We start from the raw sequence: 18722 nt of genomic DNA, 5'->3' as shown, positions 1-18722 counted from the left end.
ATTAACTTCATGTTTGCTCCTTCATGAAGCACTTCTCAGAAAGATTCTTGATGGGAGAGAGTGAGGGGAAGAAGTCTTTGCTTTTTGCTGTTCCTTTTGACTATTGCTGGAAAAAGTGGAGCAAAGAGGAGCAAAGGGAGATACCAGTACAAGAAAAAACCAAATGTGAAGTGGTTGTGCCTCCAGTGAGCAGAGCTTTGAAAAGGCAGAGTCTCAATAGCAATTATCCCTGCCCATTCCAATCTGAGCCGTGCAGCTCATCAGATGTGGATCCTGCTGGGAGATTTTTTTAAGATACCTTGATTTATTAAAACTGAAACCATAATACCATAATGCCTTCCTACGTGCTCCTCACTTCTTTTCTGTTTTTCATCAGAGGCAAAGGTGCACTATTCACAGTCTTCTCATGACCATTTCATTTTTTACAATTTTCCTTTCCTACATTTGTCTGGATCCTAACTAACAGCAAGACTTATCCCATTTTCCCATTCAAGTGAAACATGATCCCCTAGATGAAGGCACCACTTCAAATTTCATTTTGCAATATGAGACACCCCCAGTCACGTAAAAATCTCCAGGCTTGTTCCAAAATATCTCCTGACCTGATTCAGATGATCTGCTGGATACCTCATTCAAAGCTAAACACTACTGCAGTGGGGACAAAAACTGTGATTTTTAACTTATTTAGCCAGAGTGCCCTGTCATAATTACAGATTTATTAGAAATGAGGGACAGAGGATGTGAATAAAGTTCTGGGTAGAAATCACAGATGAGAAGTAGGCTGAAGTTTTATATTCTGATTGAAGGTTTTGTAAGCCACCTAAATTTATCTGTGATCAATTCTCTCCTTCTCTTAATTGTGCAATTACACCCTGAGAGAGTTTCCCTGTGTTAAAGCCAAATATTTCTGTGTCCCTAGGTACAGATATGCTGATAGCAAAGCACTCTCCAGCCAGCTGTTATCTTCTGAGCTTCTGTGTCAGAAAATATAACTCAAACCTAGGACTGGAAAGGAATTCAAATAACTTAACCTGCTCTATTCATTTCTGGCTCATTGAGGGCATTTTCTTTCAAGTCAGTACAACCAAACCAGCATATTGTGAATGCCCTTCCCTATTTACTGGAAGGAATTTTGAATGTTATCAGTTATGTAGGGTGTTGTGCTTTATCTGCTGTTCTTACCTTTGGGCATTGACTTGCACTTTTTAACACCTGAGGAATATTTTAGCATTATTATGATGTACATCTTTGCTAATGGCAGAAATGAACACCCACTGAGCATCTCCTCTGCTTGCTCAGAAAAGAAGGAGGTTGAGGCAGCACCTTACAGAGATTCCTTAGTGGGAAACCTCTGCTCATGAGCCCACAGCACCTTTGTGGGACAGAGAGAGAACTGTATGAACAACCTCTACAGACAGAACATTAGGTCTGCTTTAATTTGACAGTATCAAGTGTATTTAACAGTATTTCTGACAAGCTGGCTTAATAGAACCTGTCCTCTCAATGCCATTAGTGACTTGGCATTTATCTGGACAGATAATAGTGATAATTTGCTCCAACAGGTCAGGGTCTGTGTCAGCCTCATTCACTGTGATTTAATCGGCATAAAAACATGAAATCTAAATAAATGCAGCACATTAAATCAAAAGAAGAACAAAGAAAGGGTAAAAGTGTGTAACAGATATGAATTGTGGAAAATATTGTTTATATTATTATTATTATTATGGCAGGTCTTTTTCCTGGAGTGCCAGTAGTATTCACTAGGCTGAAGAGAGGCAAATTTGCATTTCAATGTGGTTACACAAAAAATAACACAGTGATTTTATTGCACTGATTAAAACAAATATTGTCTGTCCAGTCCTGACTTTATTACGTTATTAATTGTGTTAAAGTCAGGTTTGGATTCACTTTAACACCAAGCGTAAGGAAACTTTCAACAGCTCAGGAATAATTTGGCTCCATTTGAATGAGGGAGTGAGAGGCACATTTGAGCTCTCCTGCTTTGTGGCATCCCATGGGACCTTCCTCCAGAGCAGCCTTACTGGCATTTGTACCTCCTAGCCACTCTACATCTTTTTTTTTAGCAGAAATTGGGAATCCTTTAAGTGAATGAAACAAATTAAGGCAAAAGAAATTAGTGGTGACTTGCAGTCTTGTCCTGTCTGTGCTCCTGTCACCAGTTCAGGGTGTGCTGGTTGAACAGCCTGGTCCTGCAGGATCACCAGGCTGGAACTTCCCAGGAATTGTCTTGCTCTGCTCCTAAATCCCCTGTGACAGGCTGCTCTGCTGGGGGTTTTACCGGGTCAGGCATCTGAGACAGAAAGGTCAGAATTCCATCCTAAGCACTGCACATTCTGACAGGGATGGCACAAGGAGGGAATTCCTGCCTTTAGGTGCAGTTTTCCATAAACTGAATGATGAGCTGGAGAGAATTTTCTGTGAGTGACTTTTGTGAGACAGTAATGAGAGTCACGACCCAGAGCCAGCATTTTCATCTTTGAATGATCAATATATATCTGTTGTAAACATGATAGAGCCCCCCAGGTTTTGTTCAGAGGATTTATTTATTTTTCTGCCCTGCTCTAAGGGGTGGCCAGAAATGGTGGCATCAGAACCAGCCTCTCTCCTTTGCCTTTTCACTGAGTAAATTACAAAGGCAAAGCTCCTGCTCTACAAAAAAAGAGAATGTCTAAAACATGAAACCAAATGGATCAAAACTGAAGGTCATATTCAATACTGAACAAATATTCTCAGACTGGAATCAGAGTTTTCAATCTGGTGATCGTGGCAGAGAGAACAAGCTCCCACCAAAGATGTGGAACATGACTAAGATAAAATTACTGAGGTGTTATTGCCTGCATGTGTGGTGTGTGTGTAAGTGCATCTCTATTTCTTCCCATTCTGCAGCGTTCTGAAATGGTCTGACATGGAGACAGAGCTTCCCTGAGCATCTGTGCTAAGTGAACACTGTACAAGAGGTTTCCCTAGCAACTCAAACCATATGTAATAGCTTAAAATAGCTTTTCTCCAACTCCTAGGATTTCTTAGAGGCTTGCTCACAATTTCCATTTAAATCAAGGCCTATTTGCCCAGTTCAAAAAGGTTCTTCATTTTCTCAACTTCTATTAAAATGAACAGGGTTTGAAAATGCTCATTTTGGCCAGAATGCCTCCTTTCCTCTTGACTTGTAACTTATCAGGTAAACTGAAGCATGGCAAATGGTGACAGGGCTGTCCACCTTCTCCAATGTATTGCCTTGGTTTGGTGTTCAAAACATTTTATTGGAAGTCTATTGGTGTCTGTTTATTGTAATGGGAAGTCCTAGCACACTGTGATGTCAGTATAATGAGAAGATAACCTGCAACTCTGAAAGGTAATGAATCAATTGTGGTGTACATGAATTCCTCTGTGCTTTGCAAAGCTGCTTGCAGGCAAATCTGGGGGTTTGAAAACCCTGCTCAGGTCCTGTTGTGCCACCAGGAAAATGCTCTTTTACAGGAGTGAACTGTGAAACCCAGAACCTGGCTGATGGCTCTGGGGCAGCAAAGGAAGCAGGCAACACATCTGAGACATAGCTCATATATTGATTTTCAGATCCTAGTCATGAGGTTAAAAATTTAGGCTGAGAGAGCTTGAATTTGATGAAATCAAATGTTAATATCCAGGTAAAAAATCTAGATTCTTGTTCCAAGGTTTTCACAATATGGACAACAAAACTGAAGGAAAGGCCAGGCATCACCTCTTGCTTTCTTTTCCACTAAAAATGTTTGTTTGGCCTAAAAGGGTTTTAGTGGAGAATGTGAGGAGGCAAACTTTATCCTGAGACACAGCATGAGAATACAGTGCCTGTTTCCTGACAAAACACTGAAACTGTATTAATTTAAATGCTCTAGCATATATTTGAACCTGAAATGAAGGCAGGATGTTCCTTTAAATACTTTTGGTTATCTTCTTGCTCCCTGTGAGCAGCAGACAGGTTTCAGTGAAATATCCTGACTTGTCACACAGGATGGAAACAATCACTACAATGAAATCAAAGACATTTTAAGCTAAGAATTATTGGATGGGCAGAATTTTTGTAAGGAGCCAGGCTCTCTGGTCTTGTTCTAGCTATTTTAATTTGCTTTGAATTGAGTTTTGACTCTTAAACATTGGCTTGGAAAGGGAGGGAAGGAGGGGGTCTGGGAGCAGGTTTGCTGTCACAGCAGGGTGGGAATTGCCAGTGTTGTGTTTGTGTTGGGGTCACTGAGGGGGAATCTGGTGTCACAGAGGAATAAATTTGTTATGACTTTGTTTTGGAGATTATTTTCTGTAGGTTTATATCCTGTACTTCTCTTCAGCTCTTTCTGTGAATCCCAACAGTTCTTCAGCTTCACTTTTTAATTCTTTTTCCTTGCACACCAACAGGTGCACAACAAGTGAGCCACAGTCTTATTTAATTGCCTGATATAACATTCTCTAAATACATCAGAGAACTATTTTATTCTAGCAGAATGAAAGGAGCTAAACCAAACTGGTCTTGTTTAATTGGGCACATTTAGCTGCTTGATTATAACAAACAAATTCCTTACTTTTTTAAATGTAGGATTTTAATAATTTTCCTCATTACATTATTCCAAAGTAAACAATTCAGCCACAAACCAAGGGTGAAAATAAATATTATTTTTTTTTTCTTTTGGAATCCTGTCTGGCTGTAACTCTGAAACCAAGCAAAACCTTCTCCCCCTTTTCCCAGAATGTTTCAGCAACCATCTGATTTCTTGTTGATCTTTCAGCTGCATAATCTCAGTGTGTCTGTAAAAACTGCTCTGCACTGGGCACATGTGTTTAATCATCTCCTTTTTCTGGAGACATTAAGAAGTGATTTTAAGAACAGAAATAACTCTTTAAAAAGTCATTTAACAGCTGTCTTTGCTGAGAGCAAGCTCTGTGGAGTGAAAATGAGAAGATAATTGAATCATAAAAAAATTGTTTTGAAATGACTGGAATTGTCCTAGATTCTTAAATTACTATTAAATGGTATTTTTTCCCTTGCCTGTAATAATTCATCTTTGAAAGCTAGGCTTGTTAAATGTAGGCCTGTAAAATATTGTGTGTTTTCTAGTAACTCAGATTATTTCTTATTATAAACTTCTTGATGGGTAGACAGGGTTAGACTTGATAATATCTAGAGCTCATTTCAGCTTAAATTTTCTTATAATTTTATTTATCTAGCTATTAAAAAAAAAACTCTAAGCCTTCCACAGGGTGAATATACAATTAATTTCAAAATACAGTTCTACTCATTCCTTTCATCTTCAATAACTGGTTCAACCCACTTCACCATATTTTTGCTTTTTCAAGTTCTTCAGAAGATGTCATAATGGAAGGTGAGAGTAGGAATGCATCCCAAGGATGCCTTTGAGACATTTTGGTTCTAATTTCTGTACCAGGAGCTCCTGTATGAAGTCACAGCATTTGTTTGGTCAGAATTAATCCACTGGTCACTGCTCAGTGCACCTGGCCTCAAAAGCTCTGTTCCTCTCTGTGAATTATCAGCTGCTGGAATAAAAGGTGATTTTCCTCTTAGATTTTCATCCTGTGTCAGATACCACTTACTATAACTCTCTAGAATTTCCACACTTAGCAAACCTTAGATAGCAAATTTTCCTGGTTACCCCCAGCTACCATATTTCAACCAGTTGTGAGTGAATTTCCATAAAATGCTGCCACTTCTGACTCCTCTCAAATCAGCTGCAAACATCTTGAACAATCCAGTTTTAAACTCTCATTTTGACCTTTAGCTAAAGATCATTGTTAGTAGAAAATTAGTTTTTGTTTGTCCCTGAGGTAACATGGAAGCATTTTGTTTATCCATTGCAGGCTTGCAGAAAATCATCTTTTTAAAATGTACTGCTGGAATTGATATTCAATTGTTATAAATGTTATTAAAAAACTGAAATATTCTTCACAAGACACAAACATAATTTCCTTGTCGCTACTTCTTGCCAAATTATACAGTGTAAAATTCATATAATTATTATTTCTAAGCACTTAGAAATAAAACTTAAGTCAGCAAGAATTTGCCAAGAATAACATGTCAAAGTAAACTGAAGTGCCTCATTTACAGGTTTTACTAGAAATTATGGAGAACAGCAAAGAAATGGTTGTCATGTGTACCTTGAATATGAGAATATTATTTTTCAGTGTGTTATATCAGTGCAAAGTTCAACCTCAAGGACTGTCTGGAGTAACCCATTTTGGAACAAACTGGTTTGAAATCATGCTATTAAATTATAGATGGTTCACTGACAAATAGGAAGGTAAATCAAACTGGGTTCCTAAGGAACTCAGCAATGAAGTCCCTCTGTAACTTCTCATAAATTTTCTAAATTACTTGAAAAAATAAAGATAAATCTTTGGTGTTATATATTACAATTGGAGATCGTGCCCAGCTGAGAAGAGCTGCAGGTATGGGGGGTATTGGATCAGAACTGAACAGGAAATCACTAAATCAGGGCTCTAAAATCAGAACTGAATACAGCTCAGCCAGCTGGAGACATTATCTGGTAAACACAAGATGGAATTTATGCAAAGTCCTGGTTTTAGGAACAAATAACTGCAAGAATGTACAGATGGTTTGGGAACAGGTCCCTGCTACAGAGGCAGGAGCTCCACATGAATCACAAGGCAGGCATGAGCACCACGTTGCTGGTAAAAGAAAAACAACTACTGAGGACATTCAAACAGATTTGATCAGGATGACACAGAAGGAACCCAGCTCTCCCCAGAGCTGCCCAGATTTGATCAGGAATGACACAGAAGGAACCCCAGAGCTGCCAGGCTCCAGCAGGAGCACATCCAGCTCTGCCCACTGAGCTCCAGACAGGCAGGGCAGCAGTGAAATAGAGATGCCAGGATAGAATTCTGAGACAAGACTGCAAGGGTTGCTGCTCTTTGGACTTACAGCAATTTTCAAATATAAGCAAAGGGTGTGAAGAAGAAAAGTGTGGCAATAAGAAGAATGAGGAGAACAATGTGCTACCTACACTGATGGGGAAAGTCCAAGGCATTAATGAGCTTAAATTGTACTGGAGACAAGCAGCTAAACCTTGCTGGTCCAGCTTTGTCCCAGGAGGATGGAAATGCTGTGTGACTGCATGTCCAGCATTCTTCACCATGCTTCTGAAATACTTATTTGTTAAACTGAAGGGTTTTTTTAAAGTTTTTTTTCCAAATGCTGGAAGTTCAGTGAAAACAAAATTGGAGTGATTCTTTTAAAAATATCGACTGCCATGATGTGACATTAGGAATTGTCTTTTCTAAACTTCACCTTGGGCATCAGAGATTGTTCATGGAACTGAATTCTTACCCATGACAGGCAAGCAGAGGGTGATGTTCCCCCCTTTATCCCCCCTCTGCACAGGGCACATCACATCCTCCCTTTTGCTGCTGCCTTGGCATCCATCCTCAGTCATTCCTGTGCCCCACTGTTCATTTGGTTGCTCAGAACTTCCCTCACAGTGAAGTTCTCTCAATCTGGTTTGACCAGTGGTTTCACGGAATAACTCATAAGTTCTGTTTTCACTAGGAAAATTAATGACATTTTGAATTTTTCACCTGCTTTCTTTTTCTTTATTTCACAGTGGAATGGGAGCCAAGGCTGTCATCAGCTACTGGAGGTAAAAGCAGAACTCAAAGGAAAACTCTCAGAGAGCAGACAACCTCTGAAATATCCATGTACACGTGTGTGTGTTTATGTGTTTGTCAGAGACAGTGAAGAAAATAGTCTGATAGTTATTGCCATATGTCTGCCAACACCAAAAAAAATGTGAATTTTTAAGTCTTAACACAACTATCAAAATAGCTGAACATCAAAAATAGCCACCACAGAAAAGGATTGCCTTTGGGAGGATAAACCTCCCAAGTATCTGTTTCCATGTGCATCAGTAATGACTGTTTGGATTACAACATCAAAAGATTACATTAAAATTAATTACAAATACATTTTGTCTCATGTGGGAAATTAGAAAGCATTTGTCCTTAGCAAAACTAGAATTTGTCCCAAGCTAGAGTTTGTCAGCAATTTTTCAGCCACATAATTAGAAAAAAAATGCAGAGTTGAAAAATAATGAATGGATGCTCCATTTGCCATTGAAATCTAAGTGCCTTTGGGCAGCTAGGAAGTACTTAAGCAGCACACATGGTCTGCAATAGCACAATTGTGGAATAGAAACCTGGCAGGCATGCAGGGATGGATGGGGTAATGTGGCATGATGGTAATAAATGCTGGGCACTGTGCTCTCGTGGAGAAGTCAATTACCTGTGACTCCAGAAGTTTTTAAGGGAAGTAATCAAAGTAATTAAATATCAAAATTCTTCTTTTTAGGAGGCTTCAGTGGTTTGTCAGTCTGTGTGCACACAGGTGTTCATGGGGTGCACACAAAGTTTCTGTTGACTGTCAAAATCTAACAAATCCTCCCAGTGTGTGCTGATGGCTCTGCACCACTGCCTCACCACTATTTTGGAAAAAATGGAAATGCTTCCTGGTCCCCCTGGCAGAGGAGCCTGAACCTCTCCAGATTCCAGCCAGGACAGATCAGAGATGTCCTGAACAGCTCCAGTGCTCAGCTGCCCCCAGCCCTGCCTGCTGAGATTATTTATTTCCATGGTTCTTACAGAGCTCACTTCAGCTCCCCCTTAAGCCAAATTTGACATCTCTGCAGGTGTTTGCTCTCCCTTGGCATGGCCATACTGCACAGGTTTATTTTGCTGCTCACCCCAGTAATACCAGAAAATGCTCTATTGAGGGATTCACTCCACAAATAAAAATCTTGGTGGCTAGGCAGAATTTAGCTGGTTTCTTTTTTTCACCCATGAAGAGGTCCCAGTCCTCATTCAAGGAGCAGACTGGTGAGAATCAGGTGAGCTCAGTAAATACAGATTGTCCACTGTTCATCTTCTCCCAAACAATAGATGTAACTTCCACAAGGATCTTAGAGCAGCAGGTCAAGGCTCATCATTTCAGATGTTCCTGTCTGAGCAGGTTCCCTGAGCAACTCTGGACCAGACAGTCCCAGGATGCTGAGAGCCTTTCCTTACCCTTGTGCCAATAAACCATTTCTTTATGGCCCAGAATGTATTGGTTGGTCACACATTAACTGGTTATGGTTAGGACAAAATTAATGAGTTTTAGTTCACTTGAGCCTCATTTACTTTGTCACTTGTCATGGGATATAATTCAGGAGCAAGCCTGTGGGTCAGAAGGGTTTCTTTAAGTCTTGCACATTTTTAATTTGGGGACAGGAATACCAAAATGGATTGAAGAAAACAGAAATAAGCACATTGATGATCGTGTATTCTATATGGAACTGTTGTTTGGAACTTTATTATTTAATTTTGCTCCTCAATAACCAACTCTTATTTTGTCAAACCTCAGGATGCTCTCTGTCCCTCACTGACAGCATTCAGTCCTGAGTTTTCCACGGGAAACATTAAATTAATAGAAGCTGCTTTCATGTTCTGCTCAGGGTATTGGCCAGATTCTCTCTCCTCCTATTTTGGATGTCCATGTGACACTCAGCAGAGTCCTGCCTTAGATCCATCTAAAAATGGGACTTCTCCAGGCAGAGGAAAATCCACTGCTTTGGAGACAGGTGCTTTGTGGTGCTTTAGTGGTCTGAAAGGCAAATTTGTCTTTGTCTCAGGTGTGGATGTGAAATTTGGTTGCAATACCTGTACAGCTCCTGTTGTGGTGGTTTTAGCAGTGGGAGGACGTGGGCTCAGGGGATCCTGCAAATACTGAATTTCACCTGTTAATCACCAGCAGAGCCCAGTGATCACCATTGGCTGGGGGTGCCTGGGATTTCCAAAGGAAAAGGAGGCCTGGAATGATTGAAAGGCATGATTTCAAAGATGAGACATGGTTGTGAAGAGTTGAAAATATATCCAGATATCGATATCTACATCCTAGATTTAGGTAGATGTAGACATAGGGCTGCTTATCCTTATTTCTTCTCAGTGTCTCATTTCTACCCAGCCAATTAATGTATTAATTAATGTGTGGCCTGTGCTGGATGATGTAGGGGAAGGGAACAGGGTTTTACTTAATGGTTCTGTTGATACATGTTTAAGAAACTTGAGTTATATTTTCCTTAATGGTCAGTTTTATTTTCTTGAAATCAATTTTAATTATAGAGAAACTCATAGTCATGAATCACTTCATAAACAATCTATTACCAATTCATCTTTTTAGATGTATGCTAAAATAGATTTTAATCTACAACATGCAATGATGGCTCTTACTGATATCTTAAAGAAACCACTTATTTGACTATAACAATGTATGATATATGCAGTGCCAAAACTATCCTGAAAGATGCAACTTTAAACTGCTCAAGAGCAGAACTTAGATTGGAATGGATATGAAGGTACAAAACTTCAGGGGGTCTTAACAGAAACTTTATATATAGCTGGAGAGAATGTCACATCTTATTTTAGAAGGTAGTGGTTTATTAATCCCAAATTGAACTGATTTAGCTTTTTTTTTACCCCCTTCTTCACATGGTGTAAAATCTTATTTGGTTGAATAAGTACTCCTTATTTTTCTTCAAATTAAATCAATTTGCCTTCTAAGGTGTGTCTAAAATCACCTTTCTTTCAGGAAATGCGTACTATCATTTGAAACAGTGTGCTAAGGGTCTGCTGGTTCCCCATTCCAAACCAGTGCCCCTGGAAACACTCAGAACTGCCACAGTCCTTCCCCAGAGCTTTTATCCTGCCATGATTTTATCTGGTACCTGCTGACTACTGGGACTGCTTTCCAAGTGACATTTTGGAATGCAGTTTTTGCTGCTCCATCTGCAGATGCTCCCCACAGCAGATGCACAACTTGAAAAATAATAACTGCTAAAAATATGCAAGCTGTCAGCTTGGTTTTTACTGAGAGAACTGTAACTTCAAGTAAGATAAATTTGTATTTAAATGCAATGTAATACATTTAAATTCTGTCCAAAGACTGATAGCAATCTCATCAAATGGTGCAAATAATCATATCATAAATGATTAGAGTCCAAGAAGGGGAAAGGTGGGGTAAACCTTTGCTGGATAAGCTAAAAACACTGACATGAGTTTTGAAAAAGAAAACATTAAAAAACTTAATTAAATTAGTGTTGTTAATATTGTATTCTTTGTTATTCACAACTTATAAATAGCTCTTCTTTTGTGCTTACATCTTTAAGCTCTCATAGCTGTAATGCTTTTTCACCTGACCTTGAAGAAAATATTTGTCTTAGCATACTAAATAAGCAGTGAAAGTACTGGGCTTTCTAACAAACCTTTGAAAAAAGCAAAGAATGATGCTTCCTTTCCACTTAGTTCAAGGTTAATTTTACTTGCCAGGAAGACAGTAAAAGAAAATCAGTGAGGAATTTGAGAGATCAATGGCAACCCCAGAGCCCGTGCACCTCCAGCAGCTCCCATTTGTCAAAGTTGCACCCATTGATAAAGTCAGGAGGAGGACAGGGTGTCAGGAGCTCCTTTTTTCATTGCACTCACACATCATCAATCAAGAGAAGAAATTGATATGCTGTGAATGTTGATAGAGCAAATTTGACAAAGTGGCAGATTTTATGCATATGGAAGAGTTATGGGATGATGTACCTTAAGCAAAGATCAAAATCTCATGACAATGTTTCTGCTCATTTTCCTGATGCAGAAGTGTTCCTTCTCGTCTGAGTGTGGGTGTGCACACACAGAAAGTGAGATTAATGCAGCAAGGAGCTCTGCCTAAAAACAAAGACACTCTTAGGGAATAACTCAGAAACAAGTCTGCCTTTCCAAGCGCAGACTTTAAAACTCCTACCTCTCTGCAGATTCCTCTGCATTTTGCTCAGTGACCATCTGCAGCTCCTGCGTGGCTTTGCTGGGGTCCTGTTTGGAGTTTTCCTCCGTGCTGCCCTTGGGGCTGCTCTCGCAGGGGCGCAGCTGCTCGATGAGGTTCTGCTGCTGCTGCCAGCTGTGCAGCGAGCGCTGATGCACCGGCGTGGGGCCGGGCACGGGCGCCAGGATGTTGTGGTGAACGGGGCTGCTGTTCTTCTTCAGCCCATTCCTGTCCCGAGAGTGGCTCTTGAGCCTGTTCTGCACCGGGGTGCCCCTGTGCTCGAAGCCTTCCTGCTGGTGGCAGCCCCCGGAGCCGGCGGAGCCTTGCGAGGGGTGGCTGAACCATCTCCAGCGGAGCCTCAGGATCTGCTTCACATCAAACTCTTTCTTCCCTGAGACTGACATGGTTTTTTTTTAATTATTATTTTTCAGATTTAAAAAAAAAAAAAAAAAAAGGAAAAAAAGGAAAAAAAGCCTATTCTTTTAGGAAGGAAATGGATTCTTTGTTATCTCTTCTGTTTCTCCTCTTAAGAAAAGGCAACAAAAGAACAAACAGCGGCAGCGCTCTCCCCCTCTCTCCGTTAACACGCCGCGATGTGCTCGCTGTATAGGTGGGAATCCATGCTGACAGGATGATGAGGTCAGAGCTCGAACAAGTAAATCAGCTTAGCCCGGGGAAGAGCGCAGAGCAGCCGGCAGCTGCCGGGCTCTCAGAGCAGCTCCAGCCAAGCCCTCCCCTTTATAGCCCGGCTCACATGATGCTCGGGATGCACAAATAAAGTGACAAGACTTTCTGTCTGTCTCTCTCATCAATCCTGCTAATTAGCAGCGCTGCTTTTCACGGGGGAAATTAGTGAGGATGCTCTCGGGAGGGTTTTTGGTGGCGATTCCCGCAGCTCACGCGTCTCCTGAATGCTCTGCGTTTGTTTGTCTTGCTGTGTAAAATTCCTACAAATGGCCTCGGTGTGGTAGCACTCACCTAAAGGAGAGGCAGGCTCTGAATGATGCTGCAGGAGCAGGTTTGCTCACCTGCACATGGATTTCTCAGTAGAATTGCAGGGCTAGGAGGAGAGATGCAGGCAGCTCAGGAAAATCGGAGATGTGCTCCCTGAATGGCTGGATCTGTGCAAAACACACTTTCCTGGCTAAGTGCCTGTGTAAACAGCCTTTCCCATCCTGCTCTTGATTTCTCACGGACAGTGAGACACTCGTGGGGTGTTTTTTTTGAAAACACCTTTCTTTTCTTTCTTTTGATAGCGTGCGCTGTTAACGCGTTTTCAGCAAATTTAACGGGGAGATGTTTCCACTCCCATCCCCTGGTTACCAGGGAGGGCTGTGGGAACTGTTCCCTGTGTGGTTTGAAATAATGCACACAGAATGTTTTCATGTGCAAATTGAAAAGAAATGAATGGACTGGATTTTTTTTTTATTGTTATGTTTTCCCAGGTTGGCTGCTGATGGTCTATCCAATGTAAGCAGTGTGCAGAAATAGAAAAAACTCGAACACAAAGTCAGTAGAACATGATTCAGAGAGGACCCCTCTCTAACACATCTCTGCTCTCAGACCTTCTGACATTAGTTTCATTTTTCTCTGTATTTTCTGTGAATTTTTCTTCTTTTTTTTAATCTAAATTCTATGATGGGACATTGACCCTTCAAATAAAACCTGTTTTTTATTCTTCTGGACTGCACATAATACTGCAAGGAAATGTGAAGTAGAGTTTAAGAAAACAAAAAAAAGAAGAAAAAGCAAAATGGGAGGATAGGACTAAGGAATTACCAGTTTTTATGCTGGGCTCTCCTGCTCCTCTCCTGTTCATGGAATTCAAGCAAAGGACGTGCAGCATCATGGACTGGATGCATGTGGGAGAAACTACAGGATGAGTGAAGAACTCATCAAAATAATTGAAAGATCTTTTCCTATCTAGATCCACAGAGGGAAAGGCTTTGCACAAAAGCAAACCTGTGTGGAAGGCTTGGCCATAAAAGGCAGAAAGGAAGAAGCTGAGGGAAGATTTGACAGACGTAGCCAGTGCATATTTGTTGCTATAGAGAACACTGAGGCTGAGCTGTTGCAGTTAAATGTACATTAACAAGATTTCCTTTGAGATGTTCTAGGAATAGAGAGGAGCTAGAAAACTTATTCAACTTCTAATAAGTCACATTAAGAAGAAGGTGTAATAAATCACATTTAATAAGGAGGTTCAAGTCAAGCTTATTGAGGATATGAGCTAATAAAGATGCTACCAAAATTCAGGGATATTAAAAGATTTATAGACAGCAAGTGGATCAGTGAAAAGGCTGGGCACTCACAAGAGAGATTATTGTATATCCAGAAGTCAGATAAAGATGTTTTCACACTTTAATAATGACCTTTCACAGCAATCTAAAACTTTCTGGAGACCCAAGTGTTTCAGGTATTTTTTCTTGCATTACAAGTATATAATATTCAGAATAATGTTTCTTGACTTCTCAGTTTCAGCCTGCACACCTAAAGATATTTTTCTTTTCAATTTCACACAAGGAGTAAGACTTAGTGGTATCTGTGCATATTGCTGAGGATTGCCTACATAGCAATTTGACATCTCTTTCAGGAGTCTCTATACACCAAGTCAATGAAATAATTTATGATGAAACCTTGTAGAGGTGGACAGAGAACACAGTTTCTTGCTACTCTTTAATCAGGTCATTGAGCTATCTCAGCAGCTCTGTCAGCTCCTCTTAGCAACAGCTCCAATACATTTAATCCATATTTTTCCACTGTGTCACAAAGCTTCTGTCAGTTTTCTTCCCTTAAATCTCTTTTGCTCTGAGATATCAGATATTCCTTCCATTTTACTGGGGAATGTACAAGCAGCACTTCTGCCTGTGAATTACTCCTGTTCCTGCTAACTCAGGACATGTTTTAGCAGATATAGTGAATCTAGCTAAAATTAAAATAGTCAGGCTGGGCATTTGCTGAAGAAACCATCTTGCTCAGAAAGTCAGCTTGAGTCAGCACAGAATATGTTTCAGGTGGGGTGTAAGGAGATTATTTTTTTACAGAGCTTGTTAATGTGCTAGCTAAAAATTCAATGTGCTGTACCAGGTCAATATAATTGATTTTATAGCCTGAAATTATTGGAAGTGGGGCATATATATGTATAACCCTGGAACAGGTGAATGCCAGGTACCTGCTTTTCACCATTTACATTTATCTTCTGGTGAGAAAATACCTTCCACTGAACCTGAATGCAATGAGTTTTTACTTCTGTGTGATCCTTTCTGAATCTCTCACATACTTATAGGTGCATCTCTGATTGGGTTTAAACTGCTAAATGAGAAAAGAGAGAAGATTTTTCTATTGTTACTATCCCTAATGGTCTCATTTAGATGAATAACCACATCACAGCAATAATTTTTTGCACTCATGGCTGGAAATCTCCAAAGAACAGGATTTTCTAGGGCTACAGCAAGTCCAGCCAGGGCCACCAAGAGGCAGCTGGAGGATGTGATGGATGAGGAGAGGCAGCTGCAGCAGGAGCTGTTCAACCTTAGGAGGAAAAGGCTCAGGGGCATTTTCCTGCTGCCTGCAGGTACCTGATGGGAGAGAGGCAGAGAGCAGGGTCAGGCTGGGGAAAGCAGGCAGCTGTTGAGCCATGGGAAAAACTGAGGAAATGTAAGAAAAACTTGTAAGGATGGGCAGGGAGGTGGGAGGAAGCTGCCAGGACAGGTTGGGGCATCTCCTTCCTCAGGGAAAGTGAGATCCACTGCAGTGGGGAGGAATCATCCACCTTCCTTGTAAAATACCCCAGAAAAATACCCCGTGTGGAGTCTGAGACCAGGAGTATTGCAAGGATTAGGTTAGTAGCCAGAGCTGATAAAGTAGTTCTTTGCTGGATATGAGACACACCATAAAAAAATTGAATTTTTTACTTAAGTCAAGGATAGCTTTGGAGCAGAGTTCTTCAGTGCCAGGTAACTGAGTCAAAAATCTGCATAGGCTGAATGAGACAACCAAAAAGCAAGATGAGCACAAAAATTGAAGAATGTTTTCTCATATTTTTGAAGACATTTTTTGTCTATTATGACATTACATTATTTAGAAAGTCAAGTTAATTATTCATATCAATATTGTTTACAGAGTTTGCATTGGGGGAAAGAGCATTATAAGATTTACATGTGCACAGATTGTTGATAACTGAACCAAGCCCTATTTAAAAACTGCTCCCTCTGTGCCCAAGCTGTGTTCCACAAGGTCTGCACACTTTGTGTACTCAGCCTGTGCAGATCAGTCCAGATACACAGAACAAGAAGTTGAATATTTTTATTACCCTGTTTTGAAAAATAATGCTGAAAAGAATTCCCATTAGTCCATCCTTTGTGCAAGAGATAGGCCAGGAAACATCTGCAGAGCACAGCAGAGCATTGCAGGAGTCAGAGCTGAGGGGAAAGGAGCAGGACAAAACCCAAAACAAATAGTTCTATTTAAAATCTGCAGGAAAGCTCTTCAGAGAAAACTTTGAATGCCACAGTTAGACACGAATCAAGACAATCAGTGGCTTCCCAAACTCCCCACGAAAGGAGGCAGGAGGGATGATCCACTTAAGGGAAGGTGTTGACACATTTAAATGCAATTGCTTCCTCAAATAACTGGGAGCTGTCCTACAGATTGCAACCCACCTACAAAGCTCTGTGCCAAAATGGGAAAAAAAATCACAGCATTCCCACAAGATCCAAGGAAAAAGAATGTGAGACATGAGCCTGGCATAAGTCTGATGAAGATCTTGATAAACAGTGCCAATGTTGTCACCCTCAAAATGAAACCAGAATATTGCAGTGAAATAAGAAATAGCAAATGTCCAGAATGGTGTCCCATGGACAAGGGCTTGAAAGTGATGCCACTAATGCAGCAAAAAAAAAAAAAGCTCAAACTCATGGCTTGAAATACCTGTCACAGGTCAAGAACAAGATATAAAAGAACGGAAAAATGTGGATGGATGCAAAGATGTATAAAAATCATTTGGACTGATTTTTATTTCTGTGAACTCTCTTTATTTAATCAACATTTTTCTTGTGCTGGTGGGGCAGGGTTGTGCAAACCTGGCAAGTCAAAGGTGCTGCTTACCTAGTAATCCCTAGTAAAGTACCAGTATCTGCCAGTAAGAAGTAGAATTGCAGCTGCAACTTGCATTTATTACATGAAACAGATGGATCAAACAAGCACATGATTCCTTATATGCCACAACTCTGAGAGGATCATGGTAGTCAGGTTCTTGCAGAACATACTTGAATTTTCTGCACACCCAGTGATAACAATAACCCCTATTTAACCCCCAATTACCTAGAATGTAGATTTGACACTTGTCAGCACAGCTCTGTATCGTTTGCCATCCTAAAGCCTTGGCAGAACAAGGACTTATGGCCAAGGTCAATCTTCTCTGGGAAGTTTTTGTTATGTGACTCTTGTTCATTGTCTCTTAAAAAGTAATAAATGGCACCTTTAATTGCAGGAGAGGGGAATCCTGGAGGCAGCTGTATTTCTGTGCATTGTGGAATGCAATGGTTCTTAGGAGTGTTTAGGTTTTAATCCCAAAAATGTGTTCTGAGGCTCATGAAAGGTGCTGCATGTCAATAAAACCCCTTAAAATATGTAGTCCTGCATCTCTCCTGAATCCCTGACTTCAGGGACTGGAGAGCTCCTCAATTATTCCTGGGAAAATGAGCAGCCTGGGGCAGGTGCTGGAGAGGTCTGAGACAATTGTTTTGTGTCTTTGTCCTTAAGGCTCCTCTGCCTCGCAGTGCACACACCCACTGGAGCTCAGGCACTCACCCAGGCTGGGTTTTATCTCTGCAGGGGTGCAAAGAGGAATTCTGGAACAGCAGCTGCTTTGCCTTTACATCAGCAAGGGAACAGTGCCATTTTTTACAAGTTGAGGCTCTTACTGCTGGGGTTTGGTAGCATAATAATCCATCAACCTTTTCCTGCCTTCAGTTTCCCTCCCAGTTGCCATCTCTTTTCCTACCAATTTTCCCAGAGGTTTATCTCTCCTTTGTGATTCCATAAGAATGCAGGGGACAGAATAATTTTTAAAATCATATGTTCAAAAGCATCACAGTCAAAGCTCATCTGAAAAAAGTGCTGTGAACCAATATCCTTGTCAGCAACCTGTCTCCAGCATCCTGACACCACTCCTTTGCTCATGTCGCCTGTAAAAGCACACAATAACTCAATTTTTACTTTGACAAAAAGCCTTACAGATCCACATCACAATATTATTGTTGTTCAGCCTGGCTCTAGCTGCTGTCAGCTGCCAAAACACCTTGGAGCTGCACTTTCACTGTGTGATACTGGCACAGAATATAAAAATACAAAACTACATTTAAAACACTCAAGTCCTATCCTTATTCAAAAAAAACCCTTCAGTTCTTTCATGTTTGCAGTTTTTGGAGTAGAGAGACTCAGCATTTCTATTTTGATGTGTAAGGAATTTTTAGTAAGTGTTTTCATATATTCTGGGGGAAGAAATAGATGCACATGTAAGTACTGTACCATAAGATGAAATCTGGGAATTGACAGGAAAATGTAATAGATTTTATCTCCATATCTATTTATTAATAATAAAAAAGGTAGTGAACAACATGGTGATTATATTTGCAAGTGATAGCAATTTTCAGGGGGAAAAGGATGGCATGAAACCTTCAGAAAACACAGATTACTGACTCTAACATACAATATTCTGAGACAAAGCCCATTAATGGCAGATTCCCAAAGGACCAGAGATACACAGCCTGCTCAGGAGAAACAGAAATACAGAAACCAACACATTGAATCTGACTATTTAGCACTAAATGGCTCAAAAATGCAGTTATGGCTTAGGACA

General features: G+C 40.4%; 1 protein-coding gene across 2 annotated transcripts in view; it reads right to left on the bottom strand.

Annotated features, from left to right (window-relative positions):
- Positions 1-12941, bottom strand: part of KLHL4 (kelch like family member 4) — a 36960-nt gene extending 24019 nt beyond the window's left edge. The window contains exon 1 of one of the 2 annotated variants that reach the window (XM_033072444.2): positions 11843-12941. In XM_033072444.2, coding sequence (XP_032928335.1) covers positions 11843-12264 — 422 coding nt within the window. In that variant the 5' untranslated portion in view covers positions 12265-12941. The remainder of the gene's footprint in view (positions 1-11842) is intronic. The other variant, XM_033072443.2, reaches the window with a different exon arrangement.
- Positions 12942-18722: the final 5781 nt, after the last annotated feature.

The sequence above is a fragment of the Catharus ustulatus genome, chromosome 14 (assembly GCF_009819885.2).
Source record: "Catharus ustulatus isolate bCatUst1 chromosome 14, bCatUst1.pri.v2, whole genome shotgun sequence".
Lineage (NCBI taxonomy): Eukaryota > Metazoa > Chordata > Aves > Passeriformes > Turdidae > Catharus > Catharus ustulatus.
Note: the sequence above shows the minus strand (reverse complement) of the source record. Positions and strands in the feature narration are given on the sequence as shown.